Source organism: Saccostrea cucullata, unplaced genomic scaffold (genome assembly GCF_032062105.1).
Source record: "Saccostrea cucullata isolate Sc308-1 unplaced genomic scaffold, CSIRO_AGI_Scuc_v1 ctg4730, whole genome shotgun sequence".
NCBI lineage: Eukaryota > Metazoa > Mollusca > Bivalvia > Ostreida > Ostreidae > Saccostrea > Saccostrea cuccullata.
In genome coordinates, this window is record NW_026931220.1 from 26780 (window position 1) to 44663 (window position 17884).

Below are 17884 nucleotides of genomic sequence, written 5' to 3' on the forward strand. Positions count from 1 at the left end.
TCATCGTGTGTTCAATGCCAAAAAAAAATCGTAAAAACCCAGAATAATCGCTCAACACAAAAAATACCCCACTATACATTATTTAAGAGAGAAAATATGCCACGTGCACTCCAGTTTGTTTACGTTGTACGCCCACTGCTATTTCTAGGTTTAAACGGTTTAAACCATGCATTTATTTTAACTTAAAATGTTGATTAAAATTAACTATCTCTACATATATTTCTGTCTTAGTCCATGCTATCGGATTGACTCTGCATCTCGTAATAATCCCATATTTTCTCCTTAAATGACACCTCTCTTGTATAGTGGGGTGGGGTAATGTATAATGGTTTTTTTTTTTGGTTAAACGATTATTCTGGGGGTTTTGCGCCCGTGATGTTTTCGTATTGTACACATTAATAAGTGTAATAAATATAATTTGTTAAAAAAAATTGTCCAGTAAGCCCTGGTATTGAATATCGAGGGGGGGGGTCCTGTCCACAAGTACCTGTGGTTTTCCTATGCGCGGAAATTCAAAAAAAAAATAATAAGTGTAGAAGATAATACAAAAATATATATACTCCTGATATATGTAATCTATTTAATATTTAAGAAGCTATAATATAAATTGAAGTATATCTTGCTGCAAAAATCCAATAATTATTTAAATTTCCTTCTAATATATATAAAACACTCTTTTTTGCATTGTAATTTAATCAAATGACCCATTGGTTATAATTATTTTAAACGATTTCTTGATAGTAAAAACATAATAAAGGGGAGTAATCAAATGTTGAATCCGCTTTTGATTGGTTAGTTTGGATCTTGAATCTCGAAACTCGTATTTCGAATCTCGAATTTCGAATCTCGTATTTTGAATCTCGAATCTCGAATGAGCCTTCTGGGCTTTCGTACATTCGAGATTCGAGTTTCCAAATACGAGATTCGAAATTCGAGATTCAAAATTCGAAATTCGAGATTCAAAATTCGAGTTTCGAGATTCAAGATCCAAACGAACCAATCAAAAGCGGGTTCAACATTTGATTATTTCCCTTTATTATGTTTTTACTATCAAGAAATAATTCAATATAATTATATCAAATGGGTCATTTCATTAAATTACAATGCAAGAAAAAGTGTTATTATATATTAGAGGGAAATTTAAATAATTAATGGATTTTTGATCCGCAATGAATATTTCAATTTATATTATAGATTCTTAAATATTAAATAGATTACATATATCAGGAGTATATAATTATATTTTTGTATCGATGATAAAGTACCGGCCGCCAGGAGATGGTCGGTTATATGAGATGAAAGTTTGAAGTCGCTGTGCGTTTCTGCGGAGTTAAAACAATTTAAATAAAAAATATTTAACATTAATATAATAGTATATTAAAAAGACGGTCTTAAGGTTAAAGAAAAAACGCACAATAAACATAAAATTAAAAATTCTTAAGAAGAATGAGGTAAATAATTCATCCAATACTGACTTAGAAATTTAGATATGTTTGAAGTGAGGAGAAAATTAAGACATGTGTTGGGCGTAGTCTAAATCAAAGACCGCATTATGTATATTACACAATTTTACTTTCTCTATTCAAACGGGATTTGTTGTACGTATTTATTTTAAAATGACGTGTACATATGTACACATATAAACATTTTGAAAAATATGGTTAAATGTAAATTCATTAAAAGACTTAGCAGGCTACAAAATATTACAAGATTTGGCCCTTAGCAGACGAGGATAATGCACGTTTTACAATGTGCCAAGAATTTTCCCGCTACAACTCAAAGAGAAGAAATGAAGTGGCGGATCTAGAGGGAGTTTAGTTTTTTCCTCTAAGAGAGAGCAAGGATACCAACATATTTGCTGCATTTTTATTAAATTAAACTACACTGCATATCTAGTTGTAGATTACATTTAATTTTAGCTTTAAACTTTTAATGTAAATGCCATACAGGACCACGGTTCAAAAGTTTTGACGCAGAGTACCAGGGGTTAATACTGAACATGCATTATATAATTAAGAAAATCATGCAATGTAGAGCACAAGCTTTTAATATCACGAGGATATATATTAAAAGATAAATATAAGATATTTTAAAAACAGACCACCATAGTCTTTAGTTGCTTCATAAAAGGAACATTAATTGGTTTGCGGCCGATTTTTGACGCTTACGTCAATACATGTTTCCTGTCTTAATTTTTAGAAAAACACAGGTACGTGTGGACAAGACCCCCCCCCCCCTTGATATTGAACCCCGGGGCTTATTTCTCTGTTATGTGTAGCCTTACAATAAGAAAAAAATCGCTGGCGTAAAACCCCCAGAATAATCGCTCAACCAAAAAAAAACAAAACAAAACAAAACACTATTTATTACCCCACTTTACAAGAAAGAAAGCTGTTTACGGAAAAAATGTGGGATTATTACGCGTGATGCAGAGTCAGTCCGATAGCATGGACTAAGACAGAAATCAGTGGCAGATTTAAGGGGGGCGCACCCGGCGCGCGCCCCCTTAAAATTGTCCAAGTTAGCATAAAACATAGTTTGTCGAGAAAATGTTTTAAATGTCTACTCGGTAGACCTCATTTTTACCCTACAAAACCTCTAGAATCCAAGAGCTTCCGGGGCCTTCGCCCCCTGGGCCCCCACCAGGGCTTTGCCCTGGACCCACTGGGGGCCTCAAGGCGGCCCCCAGACCCCCTGCCTGAATCTGGCCCCCCTAACTTCAATTCCTGGATCCGCCCCTGGAAATACATTGTATATGTAGAGACAGTGTGAATCGACATATAAAGCTAAAGCAAAATAAATGCATTTAACACCAGTGGGGGTACAACGTAAACAGACTGGAGTGGCATATCCTTCTCTTATAATGTATAGTGGGTATTTGGGGGGGGGGTGTTGAGCGATTATTCTGGGGATTTTACAATTTTTTGTTATTGTATACATAATGAATAAGTTTAATAAATAAAACTTGTGAAAAAAATGTCCAATAAGCCCTAGAGTTGAATATCGAGGGGGGGGGGGGGGGGGGGGAGTGGTACCTTTCACAAGTACCTGTGGTTTTCCTAACACAGGAAATGCATAAAAATTAAGTTTAGTAGACAATTCAAAAATATATATACTCCTGATATATGAAATCTATTTAATATTTAAGAATCTATAATATAAATAAAAATATTTTTTGCTGATCAAAATTCCATTAGTTATTTAAATTTCCCTCTAATATATATAACACTTTTTCTTGCATTGTAATTTAATGAAATGACCCATTTGATATAATTATATTGAATTATTTCTTGATAGTAAAAACATAATAAAGGGAAATAATCAAATGTTGAACCCGCTTTTGATTGGTTCGTTTGGATCTTGAATCTCGAAACTCGAATTTTGAATCTCGAATTTCGAATTTTGAATCTCGAATTTCGAATCTCGTATTTGGAAACTCGAATCTCGAATGAGCCTTCTGGGCTTTCGTACATTCGAGATTCAAGTTTCGAAATACGAGATTCAAAATTCGAGATTCGAAATTCGAGTTTCGAGATTCAAGATCCAGATTAACCAATCAAAACGCTCATTCCAGATTCGATGTTCGAAATTCGAGATTCGAAATTCGAGTTTCGAGATTCAAAATCCAGATTAACCAATCAAATGCAGGTTCAACATTGATTACTTCCCTTTATTATGTTTAAACTATCAATAAATCGTTTAATATATTTATAACAAATGAGTCATTTGAATAAATTACAATGCAAGAAAGAGTGTTATATATTAGAAAGAAAGTTAAATAATCATTTGATTTTTGGTCAGCAAGATATACTTCAATTTATATTATGACTTCTTAAATATTAAATAGAATACATAATCAGGAATATATATATTTTTGCATTGTCTACTATATATAAAGGATTGTTGACATAATAATAAAGTTATAAATAGTGACTAAAGATTAACAAAATCCTTGTAGCCTTGATAAATAAAAACCGAGTATATTTTAGTCTTTGACCATAACGCTATGGTCAGAGACTAAAATATAAAACCATAACGCTATAGTTCTGCAGCTAATTTAGACTAATCTACTGTTTGATATCAGATAAAATGAATGCTGCATTTATTCTAATTCATATTTGCAATCTGTATTGTATATATAATTGTTAATTAGTTCATGAAATCAAAGCCTTAGATGAAGATAAGTAATTGAAAACTTTATTTTAATGTATTCCCTCTATTAGGAAAACGAGCGCAGTTTTTATTTATCAAGGCTACCTTGCCTTTCAAATTTTTAAAGTAATATTTTCAGTGTCGGGAAAAATTGGCAGGTGTTGCCGGTAGGGGTGGGGATTTTGTTAATCTTTAGACACTATTTATAACTGTATTATTATGTCAGCAACCCTTTATATACAGTAGACAATGCAAAAATATATATATTCCTGATATATGTATTCTATTTAATATTTAAGAAGTCATAATATAAATTGAAGTATATCTTGCTGATCAAAAATCAAATGATTATTTAACTTTCCTTCTAATATATATAACACTCTTTCTTGTATTGTAATTTATTCAAATGACTCATTTATTATAAATATATTAAACGATTTATTGATAGATAAAACATAATAAAGGGAAGTAATCAAATGTTGAACCCGTATTTGATTAGTTAATTTGGATTTTGAATCTCGAAACTCGAATTTCGAATCTCGAATTTCGAACCTCGAATCTCGAACGAGCCTTTTGATTGGTTAATCTGGATCTTGAATCTCGAAACTCGAATTTCGAATCTCGAATTTTGAATCTCGTATTTCGAAACTTGAATCTCGAATGAGCCTTCTGGGCTTTCGTACTTTTTTGACCAAAATTCGTAAAAATTTACAACAGTAAAAATTATCCGTTATACGGTAGCTTTTTTTTGTCCTGTGTGTCTCTTTGTCTGTCTGTCTAGCTGTCTTTTTGTCTGTCCGCAATAACTTTAAACTTGTTCATAATTTGTTTGAGTGGATGGAGCTATAGCTTTTTTTTATTTTAAAGATGTATTCCTTGTGACAAGACTTTTCTTTAGTTACCACCAAATTTGACCTCTTGACCTTGGAGTTTGGCCCCTTAAACAAAAAATTTCTAAAATTTAACCATAGCGATAACTTTTGAATAGTTGGTGCTATAGCTTTCATATTTTATATGTGTATTCAACTTACATATGTATTCCTTGTGACAAGACCTTCCTTGGCATACCAACAATTTTGACCTTGATCTTAAAGCTTTCACCCACTTAAGAAATAATCTTGATCATAACATTTGAACCTAAGTATTTGGGCTTAAATATTTACAAGTGTATTTCTTGTAATGAGACCTTCCTTTTGGTACCAACAATTTTGACCTTGACCGTTGAGTTAAATTTGCATTTGAGAAATTTCAATTCTCGCCATGAGCTACCATAAGGGGACATCAGTGTTTCACAAACACATATCTTGTTACTTGTTTAAAAAAATGCTGACAAATACAATAGATGTGCACATTTGCTTCTTTTATTCTTGATATAAATGGAAACAGAATACCAATAGGATGAAAAGTAATAATATAGTTCAGCAGATATCAAAATAATTTTTCTATTACAAGTGAAGAGAAAATGTCAATTTAGAATGAGTACCTATTGTACAGTATCTATAACATAGTACAACAAATATCAAAACAAAACGTGTTTGTGAAACACTGATGCCCCCGTATGGCAACTTGTGGTGAGGGTTGCATTTTCTCAAATGAACGCCAAACTCCAAAGATCAAAAGGTCAAAAGTGTTCATACCCAAAGGAAGGTTTTGTTACATGGAATACATCTGTGAAATATGAAAGCCATAGCCCTACCTACTCAAATCTTATAGACAAGGTTAAAGGTTTTTTGTGGACACACAGACAGATAGACAGACAGATGATACAAAAACTACATATTCCCCGAAACTCTGTTTACGGGGGCATAATGAAGTTGCTTTATAAAACGTAAGAAGAAAACGTTATTAAAGTGTTACTTTTAAAGGTAATCAAATAAGGAGGTGAATATCTACTTCTGTTCCTAAACTACTTATGGCTTATAATTATTTTGAGAATAAACTGTTATAAAGAAAATTGCTGTGGTTGACACGACCAACAAAAAATGTATGACTTTACACTAGTATATCAGAAACAAAAACAACTCTTATATCTTATATAAATTTCGAAGTTCTTGAACGTATACTTTTAATTTTTTAACAGACTGATTTTGCAAATGAAGAGGTATGTAAACTTACGACGTCCAATGTTAGTTGAAAAATTAGCTGTCTATGATGTCAAAAAGATTTAATTTTAATCAAAGAAATGGGAGTATAACGTTTTGAAAGCTGCACGTTTTAAATAATGTTACTGGATATTTATTTTGGTTTTTAAAAAAATGCAATGAAAACTTCCTTGATTTCTTGCAGCTTTTAAGTTTATACACGAGTCTTTATAAAAAAAAATGGTTAACATTACTTCGTGAATATGCTGTTTTACAGTACAGGGGATATGCTTATACTTAATTCTTCTCAATTTTTTTCTTTCACTGCTTGGTTAGGTGTGAACTTTTAGATCATTTGAAATTACAAGATTTTTTCAAAAGCTTAAAAACTTACGACTTTTCAACTTTATACACAACCCTTCCCCACAATTAATAAAAGACCATGATTTTTTTATGTCACTGATAGCTGCTTTTTCAATAAAAATGAAACTCGTAAATTTACATACCTTGTCATTGGTCATTTGCAAAATTATTTTGTTAAAAAAACATTCTGATTGTACATACAAGTACTCTTAAGTCGACATCAAAAAGATGCTTGAGTTTCTGATTGACAATATCTATGTTACGTTGTTTTTGGTGACCAGGTCTTCCAACAATCTATTGGAATTCCCATGGGTACCAATTGCGCCTAGTTATTAGCAGACCTTTTTTTTTGTATTCAAATGAAGCAGAATTTGTGCAAAATCTTATACATGATTAGAAGAAAACACTTGCTGTTGCCTTCAACTCGACATTTAGGTATGTCCATGACGCATTGGCAATTAACAATTGAAATTTACATTCTTATGTCGATACGATATATCCTGGTGGGCTTGAGAAAAAAGATACCACAGAGTATGGTACATCTGTTTCATATTTGGATATTTTACTTGAAAAAGACGTTAATGGTAATCTAACAACCAAGCTCTATCATAAATATGATGACTTTACCTTTTCTATCGTCAACTTCGCTTACCTATGCAGTATACATTCATCACCTGCATTCGGAGTTTACGGATCTCAGTTGATTCGATACACAAGAGCAATTTCTACGTATAAACAATTTCTAAAACGAGTTACATTATTGACAAGTTGATGAAGCAAGAACATCAGGAGACTCGTTTAAAGCCATCATTTCGGAAGACGTTTTTCATACTATAGTTAATTCTCGATAAACCGCCACCTTTTGTAAGTACGAAATCATGGCGGTATAACGAATTTGGCGATGAATTGAATTTTCCATCTTTTAGGAAATAAGACGTAGAGTTAACGTTCTTAGAAATACCATTTAGCGTTTCTATTCTTATTATTACATATACAGGTATATATAAACATATTTCTAAATTTGATAATACACTGTACTTCAAGTAATTTTTTGATGTACAATTTCGCTAAAACAGAATATTCAGTTATGAAATAAGGACAAGTTCATGTGTATACATGTAAATCTGCACGTCTGATATTGAAAAAAAATAATGCTGGGTCGATCGTCGTGATGTATTGCCTATAGTACGTAAAATGAGTTCTTGAATAAATTAATTGTTTATGACATCATTGTTAATGAAACGTTCACAATTTCTGACATAATTATTTTTTAAGCAAACTTTGCATTGTTTTTAAAAGCAGAGATCATCAAATTAATATCGTTATCGGCGTAGTTTACAACGACCGCTTTCGTGGCGAAGCCTCGTTTAATGGCTAAACGATTTTATTAAACAGAAAACAAAATTATTCAAACAGTTCATGTTAAAATTATTGTTTACTTAAAGCTGACATGAACTCTTAAAAAGGCATCATTTTTCATCTTTGTACGACTTACTACATTCCTGTACGCCTTTGTCCGCCATATTTCTTCGATTCCGCCATATTTACTTGAAAAATTTTGGCCACCTGTACCTGTTATATAAAGCCTGGTGCATTTGTTTCACTTGAGTGATTGTCTAGCCTGGCTGTCGACATGTACACATCTCCGATAGCATAGTTGTCATAAATCCATAAACTGACCAAATACATGTTTTAAAAGTTAACAAAAACTAGAACTATACTGAGAAGTAAATTATTTTTGAATGCATTTGCTGCAATTTAGAAAAAATAACATGGAAAACAGCAAAAGCCGTTTGGATATGCACGCATGCAGGTCGAGAATACGCATCGAACGCAATGATAAAGATATTTACCTGAATACTGCTATCGTTACAGGGATGTGCACATGTCGAAAGAAATATCCTATTTTACTTTTATTGAAATATGCATCTCAGAATTCATGTAATCCATTGCTAACTGAACAGTAAAAAATTGTCACCACATAGCACTTGGACAAACGTGGTCCACGACGATAGTCTATTTGGTCAGGGGAAATTTCAAAGGTGGAAAGCTTACTGGTATTTTGGTTGACTGAAAAAGTGCAATTTTTTTTTTCAAAAATAAATATTACTCTTGTCTGTATATGTAAATGTAAACAAAATTTTTAGACATGGCTTAATTACATTAAATTTATTTTATAGCATGCAACATTACGAATCATTCATCCTTTGACGAGATTCTCCCGTGAAAGGGGGGGGGTAAAAAAAAATGCATAACGCTCTCTGAAAAAGATCGATTTTTTTTTACAATCAAATATTTTCATTATAAATAATGTGTATTGGCTTTATTTTTTTTTTAAAATAAAGAACTTATATAACTTGATTTAAACTTATTTTCATAATTTTATTCACAATAAACGAGTTTGATTCTATGGTATATGAATAATCAAAATAGAATTCATTGGCGGATCCAGAGGTGGAGTGGGGTTCCAGGGATTGGAACCCCCCGGCCTTTATTTTTGTACACACATACAGAGAGAGAGAGAGTGTGTGTGTGTGTGTGTTTTTCTGTAATATAGAGTATAGATATTTATACATCTAATAATATGAATAATTTGAAGAAATAAAAAAATCTGTGTCCTTTCAGTTCTCTAGATCTGTAGATTTTCGCGGATTTGCTTTCCTCCGCGTACCTTCAATCATTTTTCAATCAACTATTTGAATCTCTTCACCATTTTACAACAGTATACAAAAATCACAAAAATATATAGGTGATTTTATACATAACAGTAGATCTATAAAGCATGCGTGAATAAGAAACTAAACAAAAAATTGTACGTTGCTATAAATGTGAACTATGGGAATTTAGGCGGGGGCATGTTTTATTTTTTTTCTTTATAAACGAGCACAATTTTCTCAGAAAACAGTGCTTATTGTTATTCATAATGTGTTTAAAATTAATCACATTCTGAAAATTTATGCTTTTTTCTGTTAAGCATAGCATTCTTTCTGAAAGTAGCGCGCAGCACTTTAGTATGTAATGAAACTCATCTCTGAGTTCTTTTAAATTACAATGGGGACAAATTCTATCTTGTCTTGGTAACCCTGTCTAAGGGCTTCGACCACCCACAAGTAACATGCAAGGAAGATTCCAGCGAACTTTTTTTTACCATTTTTGGACCATTTTCAGAAGTAACTAACTTTAAGAAGTATGCATGAAATATTTCGATTCGGTAAAGATAAAGGTTTAAAATGTTCCCGTAGTATGCAGATGGAGGGGGGGGGGCTCACTTTTTCTGAGGATAATCTTTGCTGCAGTTTAAATAAATTAAAATTTTGATTTGGAAGCTCCCTCCACATTTTTTGTTTGCAGGAATATACGCAGATTCAAGCATTCAGAAGTAATGTACTGAACAGAAAAGTTACAGGAAGCCTCCTTTATCCCCTACCAAAAAGAATTGTATAGAGTGTGGTGCATAGGTTTTTTTTGTTTTGTTTTTTTTGTGTTTGTTTTGTTTTTGTTTTTTTGTTTTTGTTTGTTTGTTTGTTTTTTTTTGCTTATCAACTGATTTTGGAGGTTCCCCATCAATATAAATAGAAGTGGCTGTGTTGTGATTCTATGCATGAGTGCCATGCGCGGATCTAGAGGGGGTTAGGACCCCCCCCCCCCCTCCCCTGGGATTTGCAAGGTTATTAAATCTATTTACTAAAGCAAGAAAAAAGTTACGTAGGAACCCCCTCGGAAAACGCAGACTCCCTGGTAAACGCGAATTTGTGTTAAATTGGTATGAAAAGGCTGAGGTTTGAAGCATTAGAAGTCACCGGCTACCCCCCCCCCCCCCCCCCTCCCCGAAATGGGTTTTGAAGTTTGGGCGAGAGTTTACGGGGGTTTTTTTTTTTTTGCATGTCAAGAAATATCTGGGTAGGATATAAATTATTAATAGTCGAAGCATATAGGAAGGGAAAGCAAACTGCCGATGAGAGTTCCACATTCTACCAAAAATTAGCTTTTTTATACCTCTTGTCTAAATAATTTTTGTCCAGATTCCTTACCTGAGAAGGTACATGTATTTGAGAAAGTTCCCAATGTTTCCATTCCTTTGATGTAGACTTCACGTTTACATGTATTTTCCTTTCAATTTCGGCGTTTAGGTTTATTTTCTTGTCAAAAGTAAAATTATTATTTCAATTTTTGAACAAGTTTCGACATCCCCGCCTGACAAAAAAAAATCTTTGATCTGTCGCAAGATCTAATAAATGGTACAGCACAAAATACATATGATTTTATATCTGTAATTGTGCTTACAGATGGTTACAGGAGGAGAGAGAGCGAGAGAGTTCAATGAATAAAAGAGTAATTAAAAATTATCTGTATTCCACCAGGTTGCAAGTTTCCCTACCAAAGTTTTTAAAAGTATCTCCCAAATATTGCAACAGAAATTATTTTTATTTTTAAAAAAAACTAGACTGTCAGACAGGGATACTGAAATCTCGAAAGACTTCCTGTAATAATTATAAAACAGCCACATTCCGTAAAAATGTTCATACTCTGTGGTCGGAGTGAGACAATAAAAAATCTTCAAAAATGTAATTGGCAGAAATGTCTGTCTTCCAAGAATATTTAGGTAACGGCCATGTCAATTATTTCGCCCCCCCCCCCTTAAAAATACAAATGCCTCAATATCAGTCTAACGGGGGATGTTTTTTTCCGCGTGTGTGTTAAAAAACGTACAGATGTACACATAAACTTTTGTATTCTGTTTAAATGTTTTTAAGTCTTGAACTAAATATTTACCGTATATCAAATTACTTGGGTTAGATTTGAGATTAGTATTAAAATAATCAGTTGTAATTGACAAATAAATTTTGCGATGCAAAACAACTGCAGACTATATAAAGAATGTTTATTAGAACTAGATAGACAATTTTCAGTTATATCTTATGAAGCCGTTATAATTATACTTTAGACCCCCCCCATTTCAGCCGCGCAAATACCACTCTTTTCCACTTGTGATATTTTCCCTGACCAATATCTGATCAGCACGCACTAAGTGTATCGATGCGCTAGACTGTACGGAGTAGATACAGTGTGTTTATTGATTTTTTATGGAGTTTATTTCTTTTTTGTGATGCATATTTCAATAAATGGAATTCAGGGTGTATATCACTTGACTTGTGCACATCTTCGAACCGATGCAGTGATCTTATAACCAGGTATGGGTACGTTTACAGCGTTCGACACGTTTTCTCGACATGCATCAAAGTCTGCATAAAACCTGCAAATCAAAGACGCTGATTGTTTTGTTCCATTCAAAAGATAATAATTTCAAAGTGTGTTTACGGGTTTTAGTGCTTTCTATTTCATGTTTATTCTGCATAAATTGGCGCAGTGTACAAATGCGTACTCGTGCAACTAAATCTTTCTTTCAAACTTGCATTTTCTTTCTTTTTTTTATTTCATTTGATTCAAATCTATAATTATTCAGAAATATGATTATTATGTTGTGTGGTTTTGAAATGTCTTGATCAACCCATGTGTTTTCAAATGTTTTACCATTGGAGATGTGCACAAGTCGATAGCCAAGCCAAAAAATCATTCAAGTGTAACGAGGGCATTTGGGTATATATCGTTACAATAAGACAAGGTACTGTATAGGGGATTAATTTCACGGGTTGTAATTTTCACGTTTTCCTCTCATCTGACATGATCGCGGTTTCTTGAATTCGCGGAATTGGTATATAATAAAAGTTACCTCCCTTGCCTATATTCGTTTAATACGACATTCATCAGCGTTATTTTTATTTCACGAACAAAAGGGTAGGTTTATATAAAATTGATAGAATTAATTAATAGTTAATTAAAACAAGTGCAGTTATTAAAAGTCCTTCACTCTAAACGTCAAATGACTTTCCTATACGCTATTACGATGAGTGCATGTGCACCCACTTCAATACAACGCCGCGAAAAACTACTGGACGGAAATAAATGCGTTTATGCAATTCGCCGAAACGATATCCTTCCAATCTTCAGTATGTTCGATATTTATTTGAATGATTTCTTAAAACCAAAATGTTGATAAAAACTAATTGCATGATAATGCAGGTAACAAATACACGTGGTAAAATTAGTTACGCGCGGGTAATCAAACCCCTGGCCCATGTGTTTTGATTGATTAAACATGAAGCGTTGGCTATCAAAACAGCTTTTGAAGTTATTATCTGCCTATCTGAATTAAGGTTAAGCGTGATAATTAAAATAATTGAATGATGAGTACTACTCGTAATTACTGAAACGACCATGTTCTGTACGTACATGTATATCAACCTGTCGTAGTCAACCTATCGTAGCTAGTCTATTCTCAAATTTCCAAATAAAACGTGGAGATTATTGAAAATATATTCACTATTTCTTGAATTCACGGATTTATTAACACCGTGAATATAGCGAATATTAACACCGCGGGTTATTTTCCCACTATACAGTATCTGAAAGAAATATGGCGGAATACGGCTATAGTTGGTATGAAACAAGTCGTACATAAATGAAGAAGTTGCGTTTTTAAGAATTCATGTCAGCTTTAATTGCATGTACCTTGACTGGCTTTGCATTCTTTACAACAGGGATACCGTCAACCAATTAGCCGTGCTTCACTGACCACATGCACCTGTGGCGGTATTATCGAGATAATTGACACTTAAAAATGGACGTTTGTTGTGAAAACAGGGTGGCGGATGGCGGTATGCGAATTTGGCGTTATAAAGAGAATTTTATATACCAGGAAAAACGTTCTTGGGAAATCATGGCGGTATTGCGAAAATGGCGATAATTCGAGAATTGACTGTAATTGTTAGTCCATTATTTGTACACTGAATTAACGACGGATTTTTCCGTTATTTCCCGAACATGACAAGGATCACAGTGGGTGTGACCGGTTGGCAGGGGATGCTCACTCCTCCATGGCACCTGATCCTGCCTATGATGTTTTCGAGGTCCGTGTTTGCTCTGCTCCTATTTTATATTGTTTTATGGACTTTTGATCTTGAATACTGATCGTTATCTCTAAATGTTTCATATATGTATATTCAGTAAACATTTACTGGAACTTGCTTTGTATTTTTGTTTACGGGGACGTCTATGAAGTTAAGATTCAATTTGATTGTTGGGAATCGAACCTGATGCTACAAGAAAATCTAGCCGGGGCTTGAAAATAGTGGTGAAGCAAATGATAACGGTAGGAGTTATGAACAAATAAAATGTGCATATTTACAACTGAAATTATCATGACAACGAACTCAAATTACAATTTTTATAAAGTAATAAACTTGCTAAAAGAAAATGTTATTAATGACGATGGTAATTTAGATATTAGTATGATAAGGAAGTAAAAGTGTTGGCTTGAATTTGTACCCAATAGCTTTTTAAAGCGTGTGGATTTATAAATATATTTTTAATCATAATCTTTTATATTAACTTCTTTGTACCGCTGGTCTTACTTGGGCCTATTTTTGATTATATTGTACAATGTTATAGACCTATATAACATGTAGATTTGTGTACATACGAGGGTGAAATGCTAATTTTTACTGCCGACAAAACCAATAAGTGAGCACATTTGCTTCTTTTATTCTTGATGTAAATCATGTAAATGGAAGCAGAAAATCCGTGGTATCAAAAGTAATAATATAGTACAGCAGATATCAAAAAAATTCTATTACAAGTAAAAAGAAGGTGTCAATTAATGAGTATCCATAGTAAAGTATGTACGGCATAGTACAACAGATATCAAACAAAGTTGCTTTATAATACGTTGGAATAAAACGCTTATCAGAGCGACACTTCTGAAGTAATCAAATAAGGATGTGTATATCTACTTCTGTTCCTAAACTACATGTAATTATGGGTTTTTGAAGTATTTCTTCATAACATAAGCCAACTGTAATTTAAAATTGTAAGATACTTTTTGGAACAAATCTGCCAGCAGTGAAAAAAAGTATGTTCCCCCAAGCTTTCGCTGGATTTCAACTGATGGCTTAAAACAATTTTTTTCATTTTTACAGCGACTGTCTGATTCAAAATAATAATCCTTATGACATAATTATTTCGGAAATCAAATGTTAAAATGAAAATTCCTGTGGATAACACGACTAACAAAAATTGCATTACTTTACACAAGTATATCAGCACCTTAAGCAACTATAATTTTATTTCAATGTTGATGTTCTTGATTGTATACTTATATTTTTTTTAACAAAATGATTTTGCAAATGACAAGGTATGTTAACTTACGACTTCCAATCTATAGTTGAAAAATCAGCTGTCCATGGTGTCAAAAAGAATAAAATTCAAAGTTAGTTTTGAAGTTTAAACATCATTCTTGATAATAAACATCTGGTTAACATTACTTCGAGGATATGTTGTTGTAAAGTATACAGGGTATAAGTTTACTGAATTCTACTAATTTTTTTCTTTCACTGCTTGTTGAGTAGTAAATAAAGAGTTTTAGGAGAACATTTACTGGAACCTGCTTTGTATCTTTGTTTTGGGGGGTATGGGCATCTCGATGAAGTTTGGATTCAATTTGAATTTTGGAAATATCACGGGAATAACGTGAAATGATTTTTTATTTACCTTCTTACAAAGGGAACTATGAGTGTAAGTAGGATCATCATATTGAACTTTTCCAATGTGGTGGCTTATATATAGAAATTCACCAGCATAGTAAATCTCCCATCTGTAATATCATATAAATAAGTTCGATTGTTATTTATTTAATTGACATTATTCTCTTTATAATTAATGTTTACCATTATCATTGTCAAATAATTTTTCGGAATTTCATCTCTGTGAAATAAATCATTATCAAAGATACTTTTTAAGAAACTAAAGATTAATCCATGATTCAATGTTTTAAGCCATTTTTTAACCTCAATGCATTTTTTTTCATTACATAAACTTGAGTATACTGTATAGCCATCCCTTTCGCTACAGTTACGTAAAAATTTAAATTCTCAATCTTGTTTTTTAAACATGTTACAAGTAACTGTATTTGTCGACAATATTTCTTTTTTTAAAAGTATTTTAAAAATAATTTATTTACGCATGTTTTTGATATTCGAATTATATTCTATCCGGATTTTAGCGGAAATTTTGATAGGGCCTATATAATTTTGGGGGGAAATCCGATGGATTATTTCCTAAGCATTGATGTATCAGGAATGTACATGTAGCATCGTTTTGAAAGATAGGGGTGGGGCAGAGAAATAAATCAACCTACCTGAAAAAACTTGACAAGCAAAAAAGTCTTAAATTCTAAACCCCTATTTCGTAAGGGGGTGTCGTTTGCGGTTCGAAGAATATTAAATTTTTATTCATTTGTTGTCGTCGATGGATTCTTTGACACGTCAAACCTAATTTTTAAGCATTTACCTAAGTAGGCTTTTTGTATGCAATGATTTTCTGATAGTTAACTTATAAAACATTCACACAACTATACTGAAATGTAAACTAAATTTAGGGGAAACAATAATGCTGGTTTTTGTGTATATATATATATATATATATATATATATATATATATATATATATATATATATATATATATATATATATATATATATATATATATATATATATATATATATATATATATATATTGCTTTTCTTGTTTTTTTTTCTGAATCCACCAATAAGTCAAAATTAAAGCAAAGCTGCTACTCACCTTGTCCAAGAGACACTAACTGAAGAAAAAACAATGAAAGTACCGACAAGATAGGCCATAATGTCCCCATGTTTATATCAAACTTGTTTTGGTGTTGATGTGCATAGAACAAGGAAGCAAGCGTTTCTTTTATATACGACACTTTTACTATGCGACACTTGATTTTACTAATATTTAGGCTATCATAGAACAAGGATCAATTTCTATCGACACAGGAGTCAAGAAGGAAGTAAGCTTTTAACCAATTTTTCAATTAATCAAACGCGGTATCCTACTTATCATCTTCGCTAGCCAAGTGTCTCTGATCCACTTCTCTTTTCACAACTCAAGGGATGGTGAGAAGAGGATCGGAAAACCCGTGCAATTTGGCTGGCGAAGATAATCATTTCGTTTACATTTTTATTTCTTAGTCCTATATATTTACCTATATTTAAATTAACATTTTTATTCGAATTTTACAAAGATTATGGTATTTTATCTGCATGCACATTTTCTTTTATAAACTTATTGTTTATTTTCCACCTGTCATTTATATTGTCCGTCGCCTTCACCAAAGCAGACATTAAACATCTCGTTCGTCTGTCAGTCTGTCAGAAAAAAAATTAACCTGCTTCATACTTTTGAGTGAATAAAGATAGGTTTTTAATATTCCATAGGTAGATTACTTGTAACAAGACCTTTCCCATTTCACTGTACATCTAATATATGAATGGCGACCTTTCTGCACGTAAAAAAAGAAAATGTTATGTGTTTGATTTCTAAAACACAATGTATGTTTCTTAAATTTGAGCTAGGTTTACTTTATCCATTAGATGGCGCTTACTTCATACCAACTAAATGACCAAGTCAAGTGTTGAATTTCAAACATTAATATAAAGTAGAGAATTAATTGTTTCATTTTCTAAACAAACAATTAATGTAAGTGTCTAAGTTTTCAAAAGCAACTTTTTTAGTTTAGCAATGATCTTGAATTTTTAAAGAAATGGTGTTCACTGTTTTTAAATTAATAAAAAAAATTGTCGGTAAATAGTAAATTTTGAGCAGAGGAAATCGTTACTCAGAAGCTGCGAGATCGGGAGGTCGTGTGTTCGAACCCCGACTGACTAAAACCCCTGTTACACTGCTCATACGTAGAGCATGGTCGTGCGTATCGAATCAACTGAGATATATAAACTCAGTACACAGGTGATGAAGGTATTTTGCTGCATAAGTAATAGAAGATGACGATAGAAAAGTTAGTCATCACGTTTATCATAGAGCTTGGTTGCTAGACCATTAACGTCTTTTTCAAGTAAAATATCCAAATATGAAACAGATGTATCAGACTCTGTTATCTTTTATCTCAAGCTCACCAGGATATATCGTATCGACATAAGCGTCGAAATTACCGTTGTTAATTGACAATTGGTCGTCGATATATTTAAATGTGTCGAATTAAAGGCAACAGCAAGTGTTCTCATCTTTTCACGCATAAGATTTTGCACAAATTCTGCTTTATAATATGAATTTAAAAATAGTTCTGCTAATAACGGGTCGCAATTGTTATCCTTGGATTCAATAGATAATTGGTACACCTGGTTTCAAAAAACAA

At 32.5% G+C, this 17884-nt stretch overlaps 1 protein-coding gene across 1 annotated transcript in view; it reads right to left on the reverse strand.

The window, feature by feature from the left end:
- The window catches only part of LOC134231855 (hemicentin-1-like), a 42378-nt gene extending 25596 nt beyond the window's left edge, over window positions 1-16782 (reverse strand). The window contains exon 1 of the mRNA XM_062713824.1: window positions 16294-16782. Within this exon, the coding sequence (XP_062569808.1) occupies window positions 16294-16363 (70 nt within the window). The 5' untranslated portion in view covers window positions 16364-16782. The remainder of the gene's footprint in view (window positions 1-16293) is intronic.
- Between the last annotated feature and the right edge of the window lie 1102 nt (window positions 16783-17884).